Source organism: Coenobita brevimanus, chromosome 92 (assembly GCF_032717465.1).
Source record: "Coenobita brevimanus isolate Jiangsu-jjx chromosome 92, ASM3271746v2, whole genome shotgun sequence".
NCBI classification, from domain to species: Eukaryota; Metazoa; Arthropoda; class Malacostraca; order Decapoda; family Coenobitidae; genus Coenobita; species Coenobita brevimanus.
In genome coordinates, this window is record NC_137045.1 from 11,922,447 (window position 1) to 11,949,618 (window position 27,172).

The 27,172-nt window shown below is 44.1% G+C and overlaps 1 protein-coding gene across 1 annotated transcript in view; it reads right to left on the reverse strand.

The window, feature by feature from the left end:
• Positions 1 to 4,762: 4,762 nt before the first annotated feature.
• Positions 4,763 to 27,172, reverse strand: part of LOC145412079 (dipeptidase 1-like) — a 93,356-nt gene continuing 70,946 nt past the window's right edge. The window contains exons 8-13 of the mRNA XM_080281997.1: positions 21,329 to 21,398; positions 17,922 to 18,098; positions 13,983 to 14,067; positions 13,316 to 13,391; positions 12,126 to 12,264; positions 4,763 to 4,852 (exon numbers count right to left, since the gene is read on the reverse strand). Of these exons, the coding sequence (XP_080138123.1) occupies positions 4,763 to 4,852; positions 12,126 to 12,264; positions 13,316 to 13,391; positions 13,983 to 14,067; positions 17,922 to 18,098; positions 21,329 to 21,398 (637 nt within the window). The remainder of the gene's footprint in view (positions 4,853 to 12,125; positions 12,265 to 13,315; positions 13,392 to 13,982; positions 14,068 to 17,921; positions 18,099 to 21,328; positions 21,399 to 27,172) is intronic.

Below are 27,172 nucleotides of genomic sequence, written 5' to 3' on the forward strand. Positions count from 1 at the left end.
TGCTGGCCGAGCTCCCCGCGTAACAAGGTGGGAATGTGTGTGTGTGTGTGTGTGTGTGTGTGTGTGTGTGTGTGTGTGTGTGTGTGTGTGTGATATACCCCCGCCCCCCCTTCCTGGTGCAGTTCTGGGCGTCCCTCTCTAGTAATTACATTCTAGGCCTTGTGACTGTTCCTGTTCCGTGGGACATGACACCTCTCTCTCTCTCTCTCTCTCTCTCTCTCTCTCTCTCTCTCTCTCTCTCTCTCTCTCTCTCACACACACACACACACACACACACACACACACACACACACACACACACACACACACACACACACAGAAGCAGGAAGTGGTGGTGGTGAAGGACAGAGGGAAGTTTGCTGACTCCCCAGTGCCATTCAGAAGTCACGAGAGCTGATGTGTGTGTGTGTGTGTGTGTGTGTGTGTGTGTGTGTGTGTGTGTGTGTAATTGTATTGGGGTGTGACAAGTTTCCTGATCATCTAGGTGAAATATAAATGATTCTGGGTGGGAATGGTATATAAATATTCTTGCAATGATTCATCAGTGGAAGTACACACAAATACACACACAAGTTGACGTTCATACAAACAACATCATTCTCTCTATCTGTTTGTCTATCTCTGTATCTGTCTATTTATTTATCTATTTATCTATCTATCTATCTATCTACCTGTCTCTCCCTCCCTCCTTTTCTCCTTCCCACCCCCTTTCCACGCTACGTTCCGAGTCCGTCGTCCCGTTTCCCAGTTCTGTCTCCATCGCCCTTTAGTTTCCTGGGAAGTTGAGCATCTGAGTCCTTGCTGTGTTTGGTGGATGAGTGGCCGGATGTGGCTTAGGTGAATAGTTCCTTTGCACAGCCTCGATGCAGCGTCAGAACATGTTATTGAGTTCTTCCTGGAGCGATAATGAGATTTCCGATGGGGTTGGATTTTTGCATCATCAGTTTAGCAGGCGGTCAGTGCTGGAGATTGATGCCTTCATGTGGTGACAGTGGTGTAACTGGTGGTTGATTTTTTTTTTTTTTCGCAGAAGATGAACAGAGGAAGGAAAACTTTTGAAATAATAAAATAATCCACACACCAGATTGCAGGTGTCCTCCATTCATAAAAAATCTGTAACAGTTGGACTTGAACCACTGTAGCTTGAAATTTGAGGGAAAACTATTCTGGGGACGCGGTTTCCAAAGAGATGCAGCTTGGAGAATAAAAGAATTCTTATAGAAGTTCTATAATGCAGTCCTATTGGGCGTTCTGAAAATCGTGTCAAAGCGTAAAGAGATCGCGTAAACCGAAGAAGAATACTCAGATGGGCTTGGATCTCGCATTGTTAGTTCAGAACCGTGTCGTATCTTGATGACCCCTTGCTAAACTGATCAGTAATAGGGCAATAGGTCGGAATCACCCCTAATTAGTCCAGGATCCCCAGAAGTGAAGAGAAAGTACGGTACTGACCTGAACTGTACATGTAATTCTGTGAAGGCCGATTCATGCCCAACTCACTAGTCTTCAGGTGAGATCCGCACTTTGATGATAGTTTTTCTGCTCTGTGTTGCTTGTCTTTGTAGCTTACTCAGCCCATTTACAGTATGATGGTACGAACAGGATTATGGTGATGTTGATGGTTATGGGTATCCAGTTACGAAAAGCAGCCATATACAGTATTATTATTATTTTCAAGATCAGTATATAGGAATGAAAGCAAATAATGTTAGAATGATGATGATGATGATGGCAGATAAGGGTGTCAGTAAAGAAAACCAGCCATTTTTTCTTAACATCTTTATTGGGTATACGAGAATGAAAGCTGTTACACGAATCATCGACTCTACTCACACTATTCCAACTACAGACATGGGAATCAGTGGACAAGGGTGCACACTAAGCGGAGGGGAGGGCAGGGAAAAAAATACAGTGTGATTTCCTGAAGATGGACATGTAAAACAGTGGTCCTGTTACGTTTCCTTGCTCCTTGGGAATCCTCTTGAAATACCGAAACACGATCATTCTCTGCCACACAGATAGGGAGGGATGCTTTTCTGTGCCACTGAGGGTGTGAATGCGTTTTCCCCCTCTTAATTGTTGCTTCTGTCATAACCTCAGCTTTGTACAGTCAGCAGTATGGTATCGTTACTCTCGGCATGCATAAATTTTGAGGCAGAGGGTAAAGAGATTTTTAATACCGTGTTGTATAACCAATCCCTGCATCATTGTAAAATAATGAAGCCATGGAAGAACAAACCATACCAGCAGCAAAGAGTCATTCAATAGAGAATTCCTTAAAGTAGCAGGAACAGAAATCTAAATATTAAGTTCCTGAGAAGATATCAAAACGTCCCGGAACATCGGGAGAAGCTTCACTCACGTCCATATTCGTCAGCCTGTGAATAACGATACGTATTTTTGCTGACTGTACACATGCCTCATAGTCATTAACCCCTTCACTTGGATAAATCTCCCTTAAGCTGAATATAATCGTGTGGTGGCAGCAAAAATGGATAAAACAGGAAGTAATTATGTCACTGTAATAGTAATGTCATTTTGAAAAATACTTTTGCACTGTTATAACAAACTTAATAGAGCAACTCAGTAGTAGAATAACATCAATAAAATAACTCAGTATTATAATAACCTCAATAAAATAACTCAATATTATAACAACCTCGATAGATTTGTGAATTTTATGATTTGCCATTTGGAAGGAAATACTGAGCTCGATGTCCATAGACTTTCTGATCCAATATTGCTGTATAAACCAATTTAAAAACATTATAAATAACGCAGGGTGCCTTAACCTTGACCTGATTTTGTTTTCCCGTTAGACAAAATAAGAAATCGTACTGATCTATTTCTCCCCTAGCGTGCAGTGAGGCAGAAAATCTACGGAAATCTTGTTTTTACCAGAAGTATCTTTTTCAGAATTCGCGATATGAACTGGATCCATCTTGTCGTAAAAGTAAATTATCTGCTATATTTTGAACATTTACAGCGCTGTCAGGACTCACAGTACACGATTTACAGATCCTCTTATACTGATCCTCATTTACTTTAAACATTACACACAGTCAGTTACACCGTCCTATAAAGCCAGACAAAAATCATTATGTTCACGGGTTCATGATATGTTAGTACGCATTAGCAGGTCGTTAGCACAGTTATTTTTCCCTGGCAATGGTCGTACAGCGAAGCGTTATGGCGCTGAGTTAAACATGATGCCAAGCCGTGATAAAAGGCAGGGGGATGGCAAGAGACGGGGAGTTGGAAGCCATATTGGACAGTGTTGAACATGAGAGGATCGGAATGTTGGCTCGGTATACGTGTTTACCAAGCGAGTGGCAGTCGTTCTTAAAAATGCCCAGAACAGAAAATATGCCCAGAACAGAAAAAAATGCCCAGAACAGAAAAAAATGGCCAAATCAGAAAAAAAATGCTCAGAACAGAAAGAATGCCCAGAACAGAAAAAATGCCCTGAACACAAAAAAATGCCCTGAACACAAAAAAATGCCCAGAACAGAACAAATGTGACCAGAACAGGAAAAAATGCCCAGAGCAGAATAAATGCCCAGAACAGAAAAAAATGCCCAGAGCAGAAAAATGACCAGAAAAGAAAAAAAACGCCCAGAGCAGAAAAAATGCCCAGAAGAGAAGATGTGTGGATGGAAAAAATGACTTGTTAGATGGTGAAAATAACAGGGGAGATGGATAGGGGAGAGAGGTGTTAAAAGAGAATAGGGGGGAAAGAGGAGTTACTGCAAAGAAAAGTACAGGGAGGACTGAGAGAGAGAGAGAGAGAGAGAGAGAGAGAATTAGTACTAAACGAAGTAAAAGAGTATCAGATCTTACAGAAAGTTAAGAAGAAAATTGAGAGGGGGAAAAACTAGTAAGGGAAGAAGAAGGAAGGAAAGTGCAGTGGCAAAACAGCAGAGATAGGAGAGAAAAACGACTGGGGCTGCACAGAAGAAAAAAAAAAAAAAAAAAAAGAGGAGACCAGAAGAACAAGCCAAGAAAGAAGCAAAAGAAGAATAAGTTTGTTGGGAAAAACAAGAAGAAAGTGAGAGAGGAAGAGCTTGGCCAAAACAAGAAAATATATCAGAAGAGTTAGTACGGAAAAAAAGTAAGAGAAAAGCACGGAAAAAGGAAGAGGGAAGAATCACAACAGACACAAGATCGCGTTTTGGAAGAGAGGAACTCGAGAGAGGAGGAGGAGGGGTAGGAGTAAGAGTAAGAAGAGGAAGAGGAAGGAGGCCAGGAGAGCAAGAGGGCTGAAGAGGAATCACTTGAATCAAATGAACAGGAAGAAGAAGAAGAAACATGAGAAGAAGAAGAAGAAGAAGAGCAAGGAGGAGGAGGAGGAGGAGGGGGAGAAGAAATCAGTACATAGATGAGTAAAGGGTGATTAGAGGCTGGATGAGGTGGTACAAATAGATGCAAACCAGGAACAATAGGAGAGATGAATAGCTAATACAGATAGATAGAAACGTAGATAGACAAGGGGGTAGACTTAACACATGAAAATGAATCCAAGCACAGAACTGATAAAATATTACCTATAGAAGAAAAGGAAGAGAGAGGACCAAGTAAAGAAATAAGTGAAATGAGAGAGAGAGAGAGAGAGAGAGAGAGAGAGAGAGAGAGAGAGAGAGAGAATCCAACATCAAAACTAGGGAACCATACAACAGCAGGGGGGAACTCCTCGACACAGCAGGAAGAGGAGCAGGAGCAGGGTGACGAGGGTGAGGGGGGCGAGGCTAGGGTGAGGGAGGCGTCACGTGAACCAGCAGGAGCGGCGACCGACCATGTGATCAGGGTGAATGTGGTCCTCGTCGGGTAAGGCCGATCGTAGCTCATCACGCACCTGTCGGGGGATAGATAGATAGATGGATAGATAGATGGTATAGTTTGTTGTTATTAGTCAGCTCTCTCTCTCTCTCTCATTATTCAACTGTCGAGGGAAAGACACAGATGAGCAGGCGTACTCTATTAATAATTAGCTACCTTCGACGTTTGATCGATGAAGGAATATTCTCTCTCTCTCTCTCTCTCTCTCTCTCCGTCAGAGAGAAACGAGCTGTTGTCAAGCAGTGAAAATATAATTACTCAGCTCGTTCACATTCCCCTCGCTAGTTAAAGCCAGGCAGTAACATGTGCAGTAAAGCATTTTATATGGGTGTTTACTCTGCTGACGAAACTACCATGGAGAGAGAGAGAGAGAGAGAGAGAGAGAGAGAGAGAGAGAGAGATCTTAGACTTTTTTTTTTTTTTTGGAATGTCACGAGACGAAATTATGGCAGTCTTTCATCACACCGTTCCCTCAACATTGCATCAATATTTACGCTATCGGTTCGTATGAGATTAACGGTAGGGTCGTCATCATCATCATCATCATCATCATTATTATCATCATCATCATCATCATCATCATCATCATCATCAATAATAGCCTGAGATTGCACACTGCAGGATGAAAGCCGGACCATCGCTGTTCGCGCTGTTTAAGCTTTCAGGAAAAAAATGAAAAAAAGAAGAGAAAGAATAAAGAATGCCATATCGGAGTAGGTTTTACAAGACGGAAGAGTTTGTTCAGAAAGAAATAAAAGTCTACTGAAGAGGTTAAAAATAAAAATCCGTAAGTGGACAAAAAAGGCTTTAAAAAACGAAAAAAGGAAACTTACTGGGATTGTTTTTTTACAGATGGCCACACACATGCTTGAGAGAGACTGCAGGGGCGAGCCATCATTGTTTTTAGTGTTATTAAGACAGAGATGGCGGCAGAGGAGCGGTAATTGTTTTTTATTACCACGACCTTATTGGTCTCACCTGCGTTGGGTCTGAAGTGGAAGGAGAGGGGACCAGAGGGGGACAGGGAGGCTTGGGGGAGGGGTACCTGTGCAGGGCGATGCAGAGAGGGGACCAAAAGACACGGGGGAGCGTGGGGGGACCTGGGCGGGGGGGTATTTGGTGGCTGGGATCAGAAGGGACGAAGGGGGGGGGGCGTAGTGAGACCTGAGCGGGGGGACACGGAGGGGGGCGACCAGAGAGAGACGGGGAACGTCGGGGAACGTGGGGGGGTCCTGGGCGGGGTGACGTGGAGTGGAGACTGGAGACCTGGGAGGCGGAGAGGTGGGAGGGGGGAGGCGTGGATGGAGAGGGAGACGTGATGGCTCTGATGGGGCCGATGTTTTTGCTTTATGATTGTTTTATGTTAGCCTGTAACGACGGACGTGATACTGGGCTTCATTTATTATTCTTTTACGTTATTTATCTGTAGCCATGGTGGTATGGTGGTACCGTGTTACTGTCGCGATCTGCTTGTTCTCTGCGTCATGTGCTCGTAACCCTAACCGTGGCTGGATAATAGTAGCTTGACCTTCCATATGTTTGCATATTTTTATACCCGGTTGATCCATACCGATCACACACACACACACACACACACACACACACACACACACACACACACACACACACACACACACACACGCGAAATGCACAGCCATAAAAATACCTGGATATTCACATGTATCCCCTTCACAATAAACACCCCTTGTCCACCCGCACTTCACCAGCATGAGGAAGAGTTAAGTCTGGCCATCACTCGTCCTCCGAGGAGAATGTCCGGTCCTTCAGCGAATCTCATATGAAATTCTAAAGAGTTTATCCAGGGGTGTAGGTCTGACACTTGTTTCAGACACATTAACTCACTCAATTTTCTCATTTTCACTCTCATTGACCTTCACGTTTCCTATTTTACCAGTAACACTACCTCTTTATATTCCTCCTCTCCCTGGCAGACTTCGCCTAAATTTCCCCAGTCAGTTCTGGCGCTGAAGCTCCTTAACGAGTACTGTATCAGCAGGTGCATTAGCTGACAAATCGTCCACCATTATCGCTGCTAATGAGTTTATTGGACAAACCCCTCACCCCCGCTTGCACTCCTCTGAAACACTCTAATCGCCTTCTCCCCAGCCTCTCCATCTTAAACCATTTTCTCTATCGGACTTGTAATTCTCGCTGGACTTTTCGCGAGTTCCCGGAGTTAAAGATTTTCCCCGACAAACTCCAGAGCTGGTGGGGACACGGCCTGGAAGGCGATATATAACGCCTAATAAGATAATTTTCCTTTCAAAACTCTAAAGTTACAAAAGGGGGAAATATTGAAGGTTGTTTTTTCTCCCGGTATATAGTTACAGTTTGCAGCTCAAAATACACGCACTCACAGCATCACTTCGTCCTTGGATCTTTGGGCGTAACTTTTCATATGTCGATTCGTTTGCACCTGAGGGCGCTTGCAGACTGCGAGAAGCACTCTGGAAATTGGCCAAGTTCTCAGTGGTGTGGTAGGACCATCCCCGAGAATATTAATACCTGACCACCACATGATGATATTCGTACGGCGTCACTCTCTTGACCACTCGTTTACCAGCCAGTGTATCAACTCACAAGTCCATCTCTTCATCATTTGTATCATTATCGTTACGCCTGACACCGTAAGCCACTCACTCACCGACTTTCTCTTTACTCGGCAAAGCAAGTATCTGAACACCTGTGCTCCTAAAAACCTTGGCTGAAACTAATCTCACGGTCGGAGCTTATCTCACGACCGGAACTAATCTCACGATCGGACATAATCTCCCTGTAGGAGACTGCAACGGATCTTTCTCCTTTTCATGGCACTTCTTCATGACTAGTACCATATTCAAGTGTTAATCAGTTGCTACAGCTTGGCATTCAAGATGAGATGGCAATTTTAAGCTAAGTTAGAGTAAAATGATTATAGTACGGTAAGAGGTAAACGAAAACTCATACAACAGTGTGAGAAAATGCATGGAAAAAGGTAATTATACTCGAAATCAAGGCGGTATAATAAACTGGCACAATAATAAAGACACACCTGAAGAAAACTACTAAGTGACTGTGAAGAGCCTGACACGAAGGGAGAGGCATCCCAGTCCATCTACGCCGCCATCATCATCATCATCATCATCGCAACCTGCCGTCGATCACAAAAGGTTCTATGGCCACTGAGCCGGAGGGAATGAGACCTTCAGCCGAGCTAATGCCATCGTCCAGAGACAGAAAAGAACCAATTTGCAGCAATAACCGTCTTACTGCTTTCCGAACTACCCCTCTCTCTTTCTCCCCAACCCTCCCACTCTCTCCTTCATCTCTCCTGCTGCTTCCCTAACTCCTCTCCCTTTCCTTCATCTCTCCCACTGCTTCCCCAACCCCTCCCCTATTCCCCTTGCCCCCTACCCTTTCCTCTTTCCTCCATATCTCCCACTGCTCCCCCATCCGCTCCCCTCCCCCTTTTTCCTCCCCAACCCTTCCTGTCTCCTCCATCTCCGACTACTCCCTACCTCCCTTCCCTCTCCCCTCCTTCCCCCTGACCCTCGTCCTCTCTCCTCCAACCCTCCCTCTCGCCTCTCTCCCAAATGAGATAAATATCTCCAATGAAGGAACAGCTGGAAGAGGTGGGATGAATCCCACACCCCACCCTATTAGTGTGGACTTAGTAGGCTCCCTGGTGATACGTCTTCTTCACTGTCTTATTAATTCATTAGACAGTAGGAGTCAGTTTCTTTTTTGTATACTTTGCAGGTTACCTATACCCATTTTACTCTGATTTGGCCTAAAAATTGCCATCTCTCCCTCTTGAAAGCTGACTTGTAGCAAGAGGTGATCACTAAAATATGATGTTAGTCACGAAGAAGTGCAATGAAAAGGATGTAGAGCCTTTGCATTGTCTTCTTCCAGTGACCTCCGTGAAATAAGCTGCAATAGGTCAAAAATCTGGGCCAAGCTAAAATAAAACGAGAATGGTACGTCTTAATGTGTAGTTTGTTTTATGTTTTAGATATGAACCACCAATCCCTTCTTGTGGTCATAGCAGGCTTCGTATTACCTCTGCCTCTTTAACTCATTCTGCAGTGGATAAGAACAGTCATTTCCATGCTGCCCCCTTTGAGGTGTGGGGATCCGATGCTAGGCTGGCGTAGTTCATAATTTTAAAAGATACGTGAACGTCCAGTGCCTCTGACTGAAATACCTCCGGCTGCCTGTTGGGGATCCAGACCTACTCCTACTCGGTGTATCTGGCTCAGCATCAGTCAGTAAGAGGCCCACTACAGGACCGGACTTTCTTCCTAGAGGAAGAGTGATGGCCAGGATTTACCTTTTCTTCTCCTAGCCAAGTACTAATCAAGAAGGAGTGTCTGTTGTGAGACCAGTATATGTGACACTCGCAGTATATATGAAAGTCAAAATGCAGTAATGGTGTGTGTGTGTGTGTGTGTGTGTGTGTGTGTGTGTGTCATTCTGTGTATGTCAACGGTATGAGCCATCCGAGTGCTGACACATACGAGTTTTATGGAAGGACATACTGTCGGCACCTCCTTTAAATGTCCGCCTTGGGTGGATTCGATCCCGAGCTCAAAGCACCGTCTATAGAAAGGGGAACGAGACAATCTCTGAGCCACCGTGGTTCTAGTAAGGAAGGAGAAAAGTGGCATTTTATAAAATATATATATATATGGCTATCGACGGCGCAAAGGCCATTAAGCTGATTTTCAGCTTCTTCTACGTCTCTCCTCCTCCAGAACACGATCTGTATTAGGGGGTCTGCATCCAGGTCACTAATTATACTGCTGAGTGAACAGGTTAAGGCGAAACAAAATTAGTTCACCAATTTGGCCGGCTCAAGATTCGATTACACGTTCTCCTAATTAAGAGCTGGCTGTGCTAACCAGTGCACCACGCCCTCCTCCCTCCTCTCTCTCTCTCTCTCTCTCTCTCTCTCTCTCTCTCTCTCCATTAAGGTCTAAGATAAAAAATAAATCGCTAAAGAATGATGCACAATATGGAACCTCCTCAACACACGAGAATAATACTGCGCCTCTCGACCCTACTTCACCTCTTCATCCCTTCTCTAAGATGACGTTTTTGTTAAACTTTTGTTGTATCCAGACAGTTTCATTCAGCTTAGACGGGCAATCGAACTGGAGGGATTACATAATTATGCCCTTTATTCAAATCCATCTCTATTACAGGTATTTTACTAAGTTCAGTGAAATTGTTTGATGGTCTGAAACAAAAATGACGTAATCCTGGCGAAGGAGATTAAAGTGTAACATAAATCGATAGGGAAGGATTCGCAGTAGGGAGCATTCTTAATCCACAGGAACACGACTGCGCCCGTGGACTCTCCTTCATCTCTTAATGGCGGTCTCCGCGTACCCCATTATCAGGGTTATTGCCTTTTTGTTTAGGTTTATTTGTCCCCCTCCTCCCCGTGTCCTTCCTTTCACGCAAGAATCGTAGGCGGAATGCTTCCAAATAGCCGAGTGTTTATGCTGCTCCTCCTGTGGTGGATTCCGAGGTTTGAACTTCAGAGCTTTGGAATGGCGTATCGAAGCTTCACAGGGTCGTGCTTTGGTCGTTAATCTGTGAGTACCTTGGCGAGTGTTATTGATTGGCTCTTGCTACCTATTAATGATTCTACAAAACTTTAAGATGTCCTCCTGTTGTTCAGAGGATTATTGGAGGCTGTATTTAACCCCTTCAACTCGAAAAGCCTCTCCCATACTGAGTAAAATCGTCCCGTGGTAACAAGAATGAATACGAGTATAATAGACGCTCAGTTTTGCAGGGTATTTATGCAGTGCCTTTCCTGGTGGATTGTGGGGCTTGGGTCGTGAAGCTCCGAAATGGCGGTGGTGTGTTGAAGCTTCACGAGATCCAGAATGAGCTGCCTGGGTCGTTAATCTTCCTCCTCCGGGTCTGTTCTTAAGTGCATAGTTGAAATCATCATTAGCTCTTAACATTTGTTCGGCTCGCTCGGCATTGAGGCGAAAGTAATTTATTTTATCTCTCACTTAAAGGTAAGTTAACCTCCCGCCCCAGCATTGGCAGTCTTAGCGTAATTGGCTTGTTAGATGAATGGCTTTTGCTTACTCTACCTTGTCGCCATTCACTTATCTAGTATCAGCGAATTGTCTGCTTTTGTCTGTTTTTTTTTTTTTTTCGGTTCAGTAGTTCGTATTAAAAACATGTAAACACTAAAAGAAAATAACACGCTGCATACGAGTAAGCTTCCCAGTAACTTAATGAAACACATCAAAGTTAAGTTCGCATCCCTGTCTGTCTGCATGCCTGTCTGTGTCTGCAGCATCTTCACTGGATGGCTTAAAAAACTAATGGGAGGATCATCATAAAAATTTGTGAGGGTGTTTTTATGGACCCGAAGTTTTGGTGAAAAAGCGTAGTAGAGCAAGGACTCAGTGGGAACTTGAATTGAATACTAATTAATGGATTTTGGAGGAGGAACGGTTTGTGCTTGATTAAGTGCACTTCTGGTTCATGCTGTCACTGGTTTATGAAGTCGTTTATCGAAGCCAGCCTCTTTCACAGTCACTAAATTCTTTTTCCATATCATCACACCTGCTATTGGCCACTCCCTCCTTTAACACACCTGTCACCTTATGTTCAGTCTACAGCGCCTCACACTCTCCGTTTGCAATCACCTGCTTTGCCACCTGTCACTCTGTTGCCCTTCTTTTATGTCTCCCCCCGTCTCAAATCATCTTCCTTATCCCCTACATATTTGTTTTCTTCCCTTCAAACTTCCGTCACCCTTATTAAAATTGATACTATACGCTCACTCCAGTTTCATTTATTTCACGTACATTTCCCCTCCATACATTACCTTCCTTCCCCTGTTATCACCGTCCCCACACCCTGTTCAGTACAGCCATTTTTTTTTTTTTTTTATGTCACGTCACATACCGGGTACCATTACCCAACCGTTTGTTAACGTCATCTATTACAATTTTTATCGCCACGTTACGTCACTCGCCACATCCCGTCGCCCTACCGTTACTTCACATGTCACAGTCCCTCTCCTGTAGCTCTGTCACCTGTCACATCCCGTCCCCACCAACTATGTCACCTATCTCATCCCGTCCCGTGCAACTGTGTCACCTGTCACATCTCGTCCCCCCCCCCACCTATGTCACCTCTCACATCCCGTGCCCTCCACCTATGTCACCTGTCACAGCCCGTGCCTCCACCTATGTCACCCGTCACATCCCGTGCACTCCATCTGTGTCACCCGTCACATCCTGTCCCCTCACCTGCTCGGCCCGCCGCAGCACCCGCAGGAAGTTGCCCCCCGCCAGCTGCGCCAGGTCCGCCTCAGTCCAGCGCGGGTCCTTTAGCACCTCCGCCAGCAAGTAGGGGTACCTGCTTACGTCCTCCAGGCCCACCGGAGTTCTAGGGAAAAGGGGGAATGAGCCGTGATAATATTAGGTCTCAATCAGAAGTCTACCTCATGAATATCTCTATGTCCATCCTGCGTTTGTTTATCTTATCTATCTCTGTCTGTCTATGTATCAGTCTGTATCAATCAGTCAGTCAGTCAGGCAGTCAGTATATCTATCTGTCTATCCATCCATCTATTTATCTATCTAGTATTAAAGGGGCTTATGAAGACTATATCCAGCCCCTCCTATTCGAAACAGTACTGTCCGGAGATTGTCAGAATAATGTAGAGAGGCTGTCATCTTAGGGCTTAATTTGTCATGCAAAAAGAAGTTGTTAAAAGAAAGATGAGCTACTGAGCCTCCCAGTCCCACGAGAATACGGTCCTTTGGTGTTGATCCGAGCTTTGCACAGTCTCTCCCTGCAACTTGAGAAGGCAACTTGGGATCGCCCCGGGATTAGATTACAGACGCAGGACTTGGGAGCGGCAGAACTTGGGGCGCTTACACTGCGAAGGCACAGGAGTTGGATCTGGTTGACAGCATGGCAGGGAAGCGTTTACCACTTAATTATTCCAGTGGTTGTACGTTATGGATTTAAAGACATAATACTGCATCTTTATTAAGTTTTTAACAGGACAATAAAACGGTACATCAAATCTAAGTTAAAGTAGAAAATAGAATACACTGACGACCCCCCCCCCCTTCAGAGAGAAAAAAAGAGGACTAATTTACCAAGTGAAAAAAACGAAGAAGATAATCTCATCTGGCCCTTGCTAAAGACTCATCTCCCTCATTTTTGGCAAACACCAGACTTTATTCATCCTAGGCAAAATAACCGAAAGAACATAGAGTTAAACGGGAACAAACTTAACGAAAAGATAATCATTAAATTATAGAGTGACTGTGTAGTACAAAAGGAAGGAATCACATGCTGAGGGTTAAACACACACACACACACACACACACACACACACACACACACACACACACACACACACACACACACACACACACACACACACACATGTAAAAACCAGGACAAACAGTAGTGCGATACTCACTTGTCGATGCCGTCAAAGTCTGCTCCGACACCCACGTGGTCGACCCCAGCCACGTCCCTGATGTGATTGATGTGTCCTGGTGCGGGAGAAAGCATATAGCAATTTTTGTATGGGAAATTTTTTATCTCGGTATTCCCTGTGTTGCTCAGAGTGTAGGGGTGGATTTGAGTGCAGGGGTGACTTCGTGTGTTGGTGGATGTGTGTGAGGGGTGGGTGGATGTGTGTATGTGGGGGAGGGAGTGTGAATGTGTGTGTGTGTGTATGTGTGTGTGTGTGTGTGTGTGTGTGTGTGTGTGTGTGTGTGTGTGTGTGTGTGTGTGTGTGTGTGTGTGTGTGGCTGTATTATTTATGTTTCTGAAAATAATTTTTGACAACTAGAATACTGTGACATGTTTCCGTGCCGTGAATACTCAAACACATGAATTACCGGTATGCGCACACACTGTTATGTTTGTTTTGGTCAGACTTTTAAGATTAGTTTTGGAGGAACCTGACGTCGGCCGAAAACGGAGAAACTGCCACATTCCAGCAGTACATTTGATGTTATTATGTGGTTATACACCGTCAAGGTATTCCTCTTTTCTTTTTCTTTTTCGGGTGATGCTTGAGATCGTCAGTATTCAGCAATATATAAATGCATGTAGATAGCCAGGAGGTCACTACTTACGGACGACGTCGTGGATGTTGGCTGTGTCGTTGCAGGTGAGGAAGAAACTGTAGAAGCTGACCATCACTATCCCTCCATTGTGGTGCTGCAACAGAAAGCACACCACCTGGTAAATTCACAGTTCCATACTTCCGATCCCACACCTTGCACACCTTCCTTTTCATTTTCCTCATATGGCACGCTAATATTTTTTAGTATGTAAATATTCAGCCGTATTTTACACTTTCTGAAATTAATGAGTCCAAGGCTAAGTTACCTTTGTCTAGAACCCGAGTCCAGAGAGTTTAAGGGTACTTTATACCCGACGCTACTAAAGACCTTTAGCTGCCCCTTGGTAGTCTTATTGGCCTTGCCTTGTAGAATGCTGTAGAGGCGGCGTTCATAGCACAAGATTTTCACTTCGACTGCCTTTGTTATGCAAAATATGTCTGATAATAATAATAATAAGAAAAATAATAATATCAGCCAGACTGGAATTGCTGTATGTCAAACATTTCACAACAATAGGCTTACTTAGGAACCTCCACCACTCTCAAAACCGTGACCTCCTGTGTCGTGTGAGCCACAAGCCAACACTCATAAACAAAGGTAGAGGCTAGCAAAGGCATAACAGTAAACCCACTCAGTATGGACTAAAATGAGGCCAGGTATTTCGGCGCCCACTCAGAGGTCCATTTACCTGGATTTCAAAGCTAGAGTCTGAAATGACGCACGAATTAAAAGTAGGCAACTTGGAAGGCTTTTTCAACTACTTTTTTATGTGTAACTTCATATCTGCAGAGATTGTCCTGAAAAATTTAAGAACACACACACACACACACACACACACACACACACACACACACACACACACACACACACACACACACACACACACACACACACACACACACACACACACACACACACACACCAAAAGCCATAACACCCACAATACCCTTCATATACCAGGAGAACAACAGCCATTGCAGCCATCCCAAGGCACCCTCCAGCATACAGAGCACCACTTAACTCCTCCCTCCCTCTCCAACTCGATATGCCCCTCATTTACTCACATCCTCTTCATTATCATGCACCCCTTTTACTCATTTTTTCCACATCCACTCCCATCATGGTACTGGTGATGGTTATTTCACGTCTGTGTGTGTGTGTGTGTGTGTGTGTGTGTGTGTGTGTGTGTGTGTGTGTGTGTGTGTGTGTGTGCTATATTGCTTCCTTTTCTGACCCTACCCACTTACGTCGTTGTTGTGGTGGCATGGAGGCCCAAGGCTCTTCTGAACGAAAGCTTGGTGGACTGCAGGCTAGAGTTGCCAGATATAGTCTACCATCCTCCTTTCGGGAGGTAGGGAAGGACCTAGAGGGACGCTTGTACAACTGGGCACCGCATAATGTATTTTTGATATTGGGAAACGGAGTTAAGATGATAAAGGTGACGGATTTTCTCTCCATATGATTTACAACCCTCACGTTATAGCATTATGTACTGCTTGCTTGCTGGTTCCCTACTAATGTTGGTTGTTAATAAAGCACCATTCGTGTCCATATCGTAATATTGCTAAGTGAAAGGGAACTGGCAGAAAAAAGCTAGACTTCCCTGCGTATCTTCTTAGCAACTTAGAAGCGAGTTACGCCCAAAAGCACTGACAACAAGTGGTAAAGAAGTGACCGGGTTTAAAGAGGTTTTGACCGAAGCGACTTTTTTTTTTTTTTTTTCAGCTTCTCCAAAAACAATAACAGTTTCTGGCAGACATGAGCGGGTCGTGATGCGTGGCACAAGAGCCTATAAAAGGATTTGTGCCTAAGTTTAACTCCCCAAACACTCATTCTCGGTGGCCAGAGTTGCGTCTTAGTGAGGCGGTTGGGAGAGAGAGAGAGAGAGAGAGAGAGAGAGAGAGAGAGAGTGAGAGAGAGATTGGGGATTGTATTCATAAAGGTTCTTAGCAATTTCTTACCATGCATGTCTCCATGGCAGTGAAAATAGTATAAAATCATTTTACTTTGTTGTATTTATCATCTTACTATTCACTCTAGTTCGGCTGTGAAATGTTTGGCAGCTGTGTGAGATGAAATAAAAGGTGAACAACTGATCTATGAAACTAAAGCCCAGAAACTTTTATAAATACGTCCCCTTTTCTCTCCCGTGGGATGGGTGTCAGTGGAGAAAGGTAATGAGATAGTGAGTCTCAGGAGCTGCCAAGAGAAGTCGCCGGTGTAAAATTCATAGAAAGTAAGATCCACCTTATGCATTTTGCGTTATGAGAGTTGTTTATTTTTTTTTCCCAATTAGGTGACTTTTTTTCTTTTTCACCTAACTTCAGACTATTTTGTACAGGTTGAGACTCCCTCGTAGTGAAGGGAAGGCTATTTCGAAACCCCTCAGCGTGCAAAGTCTCTCCTCAGCTGAATAAACTGTCTGGAGTAGTAAGGATATATATATAAAAAAAATAACGACGCCGTATTGGAGAGGTTAAATGTGTGTCCAGGCTCGAAATTTCATTCCGCCGCGTCAACATTGTTTGGGACTGATTGAGACCATAATCACCTCAAAACCAAGGCAATCACCACCACCACACTCATCACCACAATCACTGCCAGCACATTCGTCATCACCACAATCGCTACCAGCGCATTCATTACCTCCACGCTCATCATTACCACAGTCACTTTTCCACCATCACCAAACTTACTGTAATACGCTCCCTACTTGCTGCAACACAGGAGCTAACATCCTTGTTAATACAAGGACGTAGCAAAGGGGACGGTCATTCCCTCACTTGGGATGCTGATTTAGGATCCCCCTTATTATACTTACAAGGCTTTACCTGGTGGTATGTGGTGGCGACCATCATCCACTCACTTGATAAAGTGCTGCCTACTTTTTGCTTATCCCTTGTCATTCTTTTTCTGTGTTAGCTCTTTTCTCTTCCTATTTCTCCCATCTTTCCAGTCACATATTACTCTTCTTTCCACTTCAAGTGGCTCTACATTGAGTGACAAGACTAGTGGTTTCCTGTAACCCAGGAAATCATTGCCAACGCTCGATGGTATCCATATAAGCAAATAACGAGGTGATGCAGCTACACTGTTCTCCTGTTAACTGGGTTGAGGCAAAAAAGCGGCGTCCATCCATGAACCAAATTTTCACACCCTTCCCTCCCCCCTCGCCACAGCCAGTGCTGTTTGCCGTAAAGGAACATCGGTTCACTGCAGGGAACGGCCCTGCAGCGGAGGTTGGCTATGCTTGGTGGGTCTGCTGGACCAGACCGACCGAGGTTTCTCAACAACAACAAGGTATTACGCAACAGATAGAAGGCACTGACGTCTGACATTTCACTTAGGCGTCACTCTCCGATATATATGGCGTTCCGACAATTGACCTCTGAGACACTTTGTGATAAATGAGGCGCCTTCATTTTCACATACGAGGCATGTATGACACTAATGGAGGCCCCGTGTATTTTGTAATATATATGAGGCCTCCCCATGCAACGGAAGCCACTCACTTAAGTTCCCTCCCAACCCATACCTTGGCAAAAAATAAATAAATAAATAAAAAATCCTGGTTACTGTCATTCTGGCTGAGGACCCAGTAGATACCTGCGGACACTCATCAGATGGGTACTGGGCACATTAACTGGCCAAGGACATTCACCATATGGGTACGAACGCCTATCACCTGGCTGCGGACACTTAACGATGTGGTTATAGATACACCAGATGGCTATGGACTCAATAGTTGACTGGGAGCATTGGCACTTGGCTGCGGACACTCATGAAATGACTATGAATGGCTGTCTTTGGACACCATACCCGGTCTTGGATGCTCACTACTTGCCTTCGGACGCACAACCTACCTTCGGACACTCAGCTGGGGATATAACCTACCTTTGGACGCTCATCACTCCCTCTTGGACACACAGCCACCCCTCGGACACTTACCACCTGCCTGAGGACATCGTCGGGCACATTGCGTGAATGTTTGCAGAGGGCGTGGGCGGAGGAGTGAGAGAAGATGACGGGGGCGCGGGACACAGCCAGGGCATCACGCATCGTTTGCTGGGACACGTGGGACAGGTCCACCAGCATCCCCAGCCGGTTCATCTCAAGCACCACTTTCTGAAGGGAAAATATATATCATCATTACCTCCATCAGCATCCCTAGGCGGTTCATCTCTGACACCACTCAATATCTTCCTCCTCCTCATCATCATCATTATATGCTAGGTCCGCCAGCGTCTCAAGGCGGTTCATAAGTACCACCCCTCTCTGTGTGGGAGGGTGCATAATCATCATCAATACCACTACCAGCATCCCTAGGCAGTTCATCTAACACCAATTCTAGAAGGGAAAATAATTATAACCATCATCCCAAGACGGTTCACTTTCTGTACAGCAAGAAGAGGAAGGTGTGTGACAGGGAGAAAATGACAAAGAAGAACCACATGTCTTTAGGGAGAGGTAGAGAGAGGAAGTGTGGGCAGAGGGAGGGGAGATGTACTTTCTCTGGAGAGGGTAGAGAGGAGGTAGGAAGAAGAACGAGAGGGAAGGTAGGTTCTCTGTTGCAGAAGAAAAACAGAGTGAGAATGAGACAGGAGGGTGGAAGTGTGAGGAAGACTGTGAATGTGAAGTGAAGGGAGATAATGGAGTCAAAATTAGGAATGTAGTGATAGGAGAAGGAATGAGAGGGAAAGTGAGGATGAGAGGAAAATGTTTATATGATGGAGGGTACAGTGAATGAGACAGTGTAAGCAGAATGCAGAGAAAACAAGAGAAAAATGCACTTCCGGGCAAAAAGAAAAATTGGCAGAAAAATGTAGAAAATAAGGAAAAATGTACTAACATCAGAAAAGTAGTGGCAGAAAGCATTACATAATCATGAGAGAAAATGTGAGTAAAAAAAAGGTGCTAGGAGTAGAATACAGAGAAAAGAGACTAAATAAGAGAAAAGCGATGTGAAAGAAGGAATAATTAAGGCAAAAACTGAGATACAGGGCTGAAGAAGTATTGATGATGATGGAGTACAAGAAACATTGCATGGAAGAAAAGAGTAAACCGTAAGCGACTGAAAGCAAAAATTGAGTAGCAGATGAGGATAACTGTAGAAAATAAAAGTGAAATAATGACTGAAATATACGGGAAAATGTAATAAAGTAAGGAAGAAATGTAGAGAGAGTGAAGGAGGGAAGGAGAGGAAAGGCAGCGAAAACAGGATAAAGAAAATAAGAGAATAACACCACTAGGAGAAAATTTTAGGAACCAGAGAGAAATAAGAGTGAATGTGACGGCTACTCTGCCCATTGCACCCTCGAGCCAGTGGAGAAAGCAAGTTAGAGAATGCAAGTGAGAAAACGCAATAACAGAGACCAAGTGAGAAGGAGACAGGTGAGCGGAAGAAAGTGTGAGAAAACCAGTGAGTGAAAGACAATGAGAGAAAGCCAGTGAGAAAAAACCAGTGAGTGAAAGACAATGAGAGAAAGCCAGTGAGAAAAAACACCGAGAGAAGACCAATGAGAGGAAGCCAATGAGAAATAGTCATCGAGAGAAAGCAGTAGAGAAAGTCAGTTGGAGAAAGCAAGTGAGTGAAAACAAATTAAAGAAAATTAGTGAGAGGAACCCAAAGGGAGAAAGACAGCGCGAGAAAGCCAGTGTGAGAAGACGAGTGAGAGAAGGCAAATGGGAGGAACTAAGTGATTGACGGCAAGAGAGAGAGAGCCACTGGGAGAAAGCAAAGAGCTCCGTGCCCACCCTACATCCATTTGCCATGATTTGTTGTCCCAGCCAGAACAGACATGACTGAGGGCCCCGTTTGCTCGATGAGGCTATTAATCTCTCGAACACATTCCCTATGTTCCGCCGAGGGATAGTCAGCTCCGTGGATGGCCAAAGAAGAAATCGTCTTGTAGCGGCGTACTAAGAACAGACTTCGTTTTTTATTATGGATATTAAATTTTACGACACATTTCCCTACGTTCCACCGAGGGATAGTCAGCTACGTGGATGGGCAGAAAGAAAATCAGAGCACATCTGAAGCACTCCCCTTCTTAAAATAGTCTGTTAGTAGCGTACTAGAAAGAGACGTGATTCTTTCTGAAGGCTATTAATTTCTAAACACTCCCTACGCTTCACCATAGGATAGTCAGCTCCGTGGATGGACAGAAGTGTGTTGCAAAGTGTAAGCTGTGGGAATCGCAAGGAGCTGTGTTGGAAACGTAAAGGCTTTGGTTCAGACTATGTTACGAATTTTTCAGGCTGACCCGTCTACCTGAAGATGAAGTCGCTCAAGAATAACAGCTCAGGTTTACCATTTTCTGCAGCATATTAATATAGCATCTTCATTAAAAGAGGTCTGCCTTAAGCTGAGTAAAGTAACCATGAAGACAATAAGTAGACTTAAAAATTACTGGAGGGGTTAACTAAAGTGCATTAACTGTGTTCCACTTATATGAAATTCAACTCTCCGTAGATGGTGAAAAAATTATGTTCGAGAAGTACAATGGGAAATTAAGAAAGGACATAATTATCTGGCGGTATCAACAATAAAACATAAACAGACGTCAGTTTTCCTAAGGGCAAGGACTATTAATCTCAAAGAACACATAGCCTTCGCTGGACGAAATGAATTCAGTTCCGTGAATTGACAGAATTATGTTGGAAAGTACAAACAGGAATTTATAATGATTTGTTTGTTACCCAGTTTGTGAGGCATAATTAATATTCGAAAAAAATCCTTGTTTCGCCTCTACCTAGTATCATCTCGATCTAACCCATTCACTTCGAGAAATCTGCCTTAAACTAAATAATTTTTCGGGCAGTAAAAAAAATGATAAAATAGAAAGGATGCAATAAAACATACATCACCATTTTGAAGAGGTATGCAGCTTAATTCAAGCGGTGCCTAGTTTCATTTGGCTGTCGAAAAGACGACTTGATAGAGCTTATTGGAGATGTTTTACAGTAGAGGGGATTAATGGTGAATGTACCTCACCCATCCAGTTAGAGAAATCTCCGAAGCTGAATGTGAGGAAATATAGCGTTAAAAGGAGACATCGCAGCGAAAGCGTTAACTATACCTTTTTCACCTTAACTCTGCCCAGGTTTTCGTCCTTATGCAGCGTCTTGTCATGTAGGTGAGTGGCAGAAAAGGACAGTATTTCGGCTCTACATTCATCCCATAACACTCTTCTTCATGACTAGCATCACATTTTAGTGTTACTCTGTTGTTGCAGCTATGCATTCAAGATGGAGAGGGGGGTAAATTTAGGCCAAGTTGGTGTAAAAAAAAAAGAGTATAATGTATTTAGTGACATGGATTCGTATTTTCCCTACATGTATTAATTCACACTCACCACGCCAAACTCGTTGAGTCCGATCGAGTCCCCTTCGTGCCCGGGAGAGTCCGCCATGGAAGAGTCTGCCCTGTGGAGAGAGAAATAGAGGAACATAGTTTAGTTGTGGAGGGGAAGGGGAGGGGAGGGGAAGAGAGGCGAGAGGGGGAGAGTTAGTTATGGAGGGAAAGAAAGGAAATGGAAAGAGGGGAAGGGGAGAGAGGGGAGATCAGGGTTAGTTATGGAGGGGGGAGAGGGGAGACATGTGGAGGAAGGGGAGGAGGACGGAGAGAGAGAGAGAGAGAGAGAGAGAGAGAGAGAGAGAGAGAGGACAGTAACTTATGGAGGTATGGGGCAGAGGCGGGAAGTTAGTTGTGGAGGGTGGGGAGGGGAAGTGAAGGAAAGAGGACTAGGTGTCAGGGGAGATGAGAGGAAGGAAAGACAAAGTAGCGAAGGAAAGGGAGGGAGGGGAGGAAGGGGGAGGGAATGTGCAGAGGAAGGAAAGGGGAGAGGAAAGAGAGGAGGAGAAATATAGGAGAAAGAGAGGCAGGGGAGTGAAGAGGAAAAGCAAGGTAGAGAATGAAGGGGAAGGAGAGGGCAGTCAGTGCGGGGGGGGGGGAGTGGAGGAGAAGAGAGTCAAGGGAGAAGAAGGAAAGGAGAAACAAGAAAAGGGAGAGGAGATAGAGAGAAAGGAGGAGAGGGAGGCGAAGGGAGAAGGGAAAGAAAGAGTGCGAAGGAAAGATTAGGCAAGGGAGGGTAGGTGGAGGGGAGAGAGGGACGGGAAAAGAACAGAAGCGAAAGAGGGTTAAAGGAAGGTAAGACAAGGGAGAAATAGTGTAAGGGAGAGATTAATAGAGTGTGACTGGCGAATAGGGTGAAAATAGAACCGGAGAATGAGAGAGGATAGGGTGAGAGAGAGAGAGTGATCGGGTAGAGGGAGTGTAATGAGAAATATGTGGAAAGAAGGTTATAGAATGACAGGGTACAGGAAGAAAAACTAGAAGCATGGAAGGAAGGAAGAGAGAGATGGAGGAAGAGAGAGATAATAGGAGGTAGGGATGGAGGAAAGGAGAGATGGAGAAACGGAAAGGAAAAGTAGAAGGTAGGGATGGAGGAAGGGAGGAGGGAAGGGGGAGGGAAAACGTGGTGGTAGTTAATATGGAGGAGCCTGGGTTAATTATGGAGGTAAGGTTAATTATGGAGGTAAGGTTAATTAAGGAGCGAGAGATATGAGTGTGAGGGGGGACGCTGAGGTATGGGGGAGGACGGCAAACGGGCTGATGCAGGTGACAATAATGAAGGAGAGGCGGAAACTGGCTGAGGACAGGGGGTCGTGGGCTTAGGAGGCTCTTTCGTCAGTTTTCACCTGATGGAACTGGGTCAATTCCCCGCAGTTTGATAAGTAAATTCTGGTTGCATGAAATTCGATGAGCATTAGTTATGTGGTTGGAATGAGTCTCCCTCGTTACATCTTTTTTTTTTTTTTTTTTTTTTTTTTTTTTTTTTTTTAAGAATCTGGGGCACTATAACAGCTTAAATACTAAATCCTTCTTCGATGAGTCTAGGCATGATTTAGTTGCCTTCGTTACTACTCAGATCGACCCTCCAATCTGACTACATTTGGTCATCACCTGGACAATCTACGACAGGTCAGAACAAGATCGCTAGAATAATGTACCTTTTCCTGTTTATTCCTACTGCCTTTTCCTTCTAAGTTGTTTTCTTGACCTATTCCGTACTAGCTTATATCTCCCTGAGACTAATCAGCACATTGCTTTATGCAGTAATCGACAAATCTATCGATAAGTTACGTAAAGAAGTTCCATACATACATATACATGCATAGGTTAATATCTATCTGTCTGTCTATCTATCTATCTGTCGATCTATCTATCTGTATGTCTTTCTGTCAGTCTGTCTGTTTGTCTGTCTGTCTGTCTATGTGTCTGTCTGTGATCCTGCTCTTGAATGGAATTTACGTTTTTCCTGTATCCACACACTTTGCCTAAATAACATGGAAGAGAATATTACTGCACCACATGAGGGAATAAACTGGTAAGGAAGACGTGTTAAGGAGTCCTAAACTCCGAGGAACTGAGACCAAGGAGAGTAAAGAGGAGAGATGCAGGGACGGAAAGGGAAATGTGAAGAGGATGGTGAATGTAAGAGAGGGACATGCGAGGACCATGATGATGTAATGAAGAGAGAAACGGAATGAACTTTAGGAGATGCGTGGAGGAAATGAAAGGAATGACGAGTGGTAGTAAAGACATTCAGTTTGACGACATGCCTGCCTTGTTTTACTCTCGTTTTCCCCAGACGATTCTCCTTAAGCTTAGGGTAGTCTTGTCGCAGTGAAAAGGTTAAGGTAGGGTATATCTAAGGCATCCAGTTCGAAAAGTTACCCGTAAGTTGAATAAATATGTCCGGCTATAGCAAGAATAACCCTAAGAAGTTGTCATCGAAGTGGAAGGTGTAAATGAACGAGGGAGATGAGGAGTGAAAATGATAAAAGGAGCCTGAGAAACTGGAGAATTCTCTAGGAAAGAAGGGGAAGGGTGAGGACGAAGGGCTGGAATACACGCGAGATGAGGGACAATGATAAGTTAATATGAATGAAAATGATAAAAGGGACTCGGAAAAAGGAAGAGGGAAGGGGCAGGGTGATGACGAAGGGGCTGTGATACATATGAATAGTTTATTATGACAGATTAATATGACTGTCCATAAAACACCCGCGCTGTTGTTGTCAATACACCCCCTATCGTATGAGATTCCCCTGTCACACGAAATGGTGGCAGTCGGCAGTACCCAAGCAGTGAGAAAGAATCATCATCATCATCATCATCACATCATCATCATCATAATATTCATCATCATCACTCACGCCACCACCACAACCACCACCACCACCACCATCATCATCATCATCATCATCATCATCATCATCATCACCTACATCTTGTATTTCTCTCTCACTTAAGAATGGGGCAAGGTCTAATCCAGTAGAATATAAAAAAGTGTGAAAGTGGAAAAACTATTAACTGCATGCCCAATGGAAGGGGTCAGACACTCATTCATCCACCATTCAAGCCCTCTGAATCCTGTAGCCCTCTCACAGACCTGACCATCAGCACACTTTTGTAACTTTTATTTACAGCTGCGCTTTTCATACGCCTGTCAGAGAGTAAATTCTTCGAAAATCAGCTTAAAGGACGTGGATAGTGAGAGGCACGAAGATATTCAGGTCTTTTGAGCTTGTCCCAGGCAGCCATTGCGTTTCGGTCAGGGTGATAAGAAATAATATATATTCAGTATGTTCAAGGATACAGCTGGAAGGAAAAGAAAATTTGTGATTCACTTTAAATAGAGTCAGATTTACAACTCTCCCCCAGAAGAATAAAACCCATAACTCATCCTTAAAGTAATAAGACTTATAAATCCTTCAGAGGAATCATATTGCTATTGCCCCTAACACACACACACACACACACACACACACACACACACACACACACACACACACACACACACACACACACACACACACACACACACACACACACACACAATCGTGAAACTCTCGCACAATCTGTCATCCCCTTAAAAAAAAAAAAAAAAAAAAAAATGCACACCACGCTCAGTACAAGTCAAAATCCAGATAGTCGTCGGCGTGGCAATCAGAACAGCTTCACATATATATACATTTTTTTACCCCTCGACGGCTAAAACGCTCCAATGCCTCCCACGCCGAGGGAAAAATATACAGGAAAAACTAGAAAGGGGCACGGGAAAAAATTCGTAGTAGTTGCCCGACCTTTACTCTGTCCGTCTGTATTCAGTGAGAGCGACCAACTGTGAAAAGTCGAGGTGATTTTTTCCTGCCCTGAATATGAATGATCTGAAAAGTGAAGTCCAAGTTTTCCCTCCACCTTTTTTTTTTCCCCCCTAGGGTGGGCGTCGTGAGTTGGTGGTAATGGTTGACATCCTTCCTGTAATATCAAGTCGCCTTTGATTGTTGTTTATGGTAATGCTCAGGAGATATTATTGAGAAGGGAGGCTGTTGACCAAAGGGCGTCGTGAGAGGATCTTGTGCTAGGAAAGATTTGTTTTTAAGAAGTGTTTTGGCTGAAGGGTATGTAAGGGTTGGTGTTGTGTTCGAAAGATGTGACGTAAAACGAGACATTGACAGAAGGAAGAAAAGAGTGTGCTTAGAGGCTGTGGTCACTAAAAAGTATGTAAGTGCATGTGAAGGTGATAAAGATATATAAGTAGAGTAAGATCCATTCATCAAAAGGCAGAGCAGAGTTTTGTGGTGTGTTCGCAAGATGTGGAGGAAGGAAGTTCAAAATCAAAGAATATATGAGTTTTTGATGGTGTGTTCGGAAGATGTGGAGTAAGGAAGCTTGTTGATTAAAGGATATGAGAGTTTTGTGCTATGTCTGGAAGATGTGGACTAAGGAAGCAAGTTGATTGAAGAAGGAAAGAGAGTTTTGTACTATTTCATCAAGATGTGGAATAAGGAAACCTATTGGTCTAAGAATGTAGGAAAATTTTGTGCTATGTCTGCAAAATGTGGAGTAAGGAATCTGATTGTCGAAAAGCTGAATTGGGTGCGTTTAATAGTTATCTTCACTGGGGAGAGTGGTAATGAATAGGGTGATGAGAGCACGTAAAGTGAGTGTGAGTGTGGGAGAAGGGTGAAAGGTCAAGGAAAAAGATGGAAAGACATGGTACATAAATGCGTACGGTAAGTTGGCGAGGTATGGAATCTGAGAAAGCAAAAGAACTGACAAAGAATATAAATGGATGAAGTATGTACGAAGATGTAAATGACTCGAGTTACATTTTTAAAAGCTTGGCAGTCAGGGAATCGTTTATTTTATCACACAGGTATCGGCAACACATTTTTTGGTTGGATCGTTTGGTATGTGAAGTGGAGGTGAGATTTTCGAAGGTGTGGGTAATCAGTGAAGTGAATCTACAGTATGTCCCACTTCACTGAGCACTTTTGATGTGTCTCGTAGTACTGTGCATTTGAGGTCCTATTTTATTTATTTATTTTTTCTTTTAGCATTTCTACAGGATGACATATTTCGTGTTTTATTTATTCTACTGTCAGATGAGTTTGTTCGCCTTAGGAGAGAGAGGCCGAGAGGATAGCGACAGTCTCCTTCACCATAATGACGGGTAATTGGATTCAGTTCTTTATGCCGCCAAGAGATATTAATCAGCTCATAAAAGACCCCTGAAAGGCCAGTATTATTTTCCTCTTTTTGACTCTATTTCCCCCCCCCCCTCCCTCTCTCTCTCTCTCTCTCTCTCTCTCTCTCTCTCTCTCTCTCTCTCTCTCTCTTTCTTTCTTAGTTTGTGAGTGAGTTCCACCGCCACGGCTGAAAGTAAAAGCACTCATCCATCTTGTAATATGGCCGGGGCTGTTATTGCGTTTTTATGGTTATGTGCTGGTGGCCTGGCGGTATAAACATGGGCTTCAATACCACTCTCCTTGGAACACATAACGACCGCCTCTAATGGTGATGCAGAACTCGTGAATGCCGGTGATGTTCATGCCGATTTCCCTCCGAATATCGTGGGGGACGGAGGCACTGGGCGCCCTGGAGGGTGGGAATGGTGAAGGGGTGGACGGGGGGGAGGAGGGGGGAAGGTACCGCTAACAACTAACCAACACCTTACAACTATCCTCTAACTTTACTTTCTATTTTTCCCACTGTCTCTTCTTGACCAAACCTCATCTGTTCCCACTAACCACATCATTAAAAATAATCGTTTGTTATTTTGGAGGCGGTGGAGGAAAGAATTGTCCTTCCGAAAAATTGATATGAAAATCTTACTTGATAACCCGAG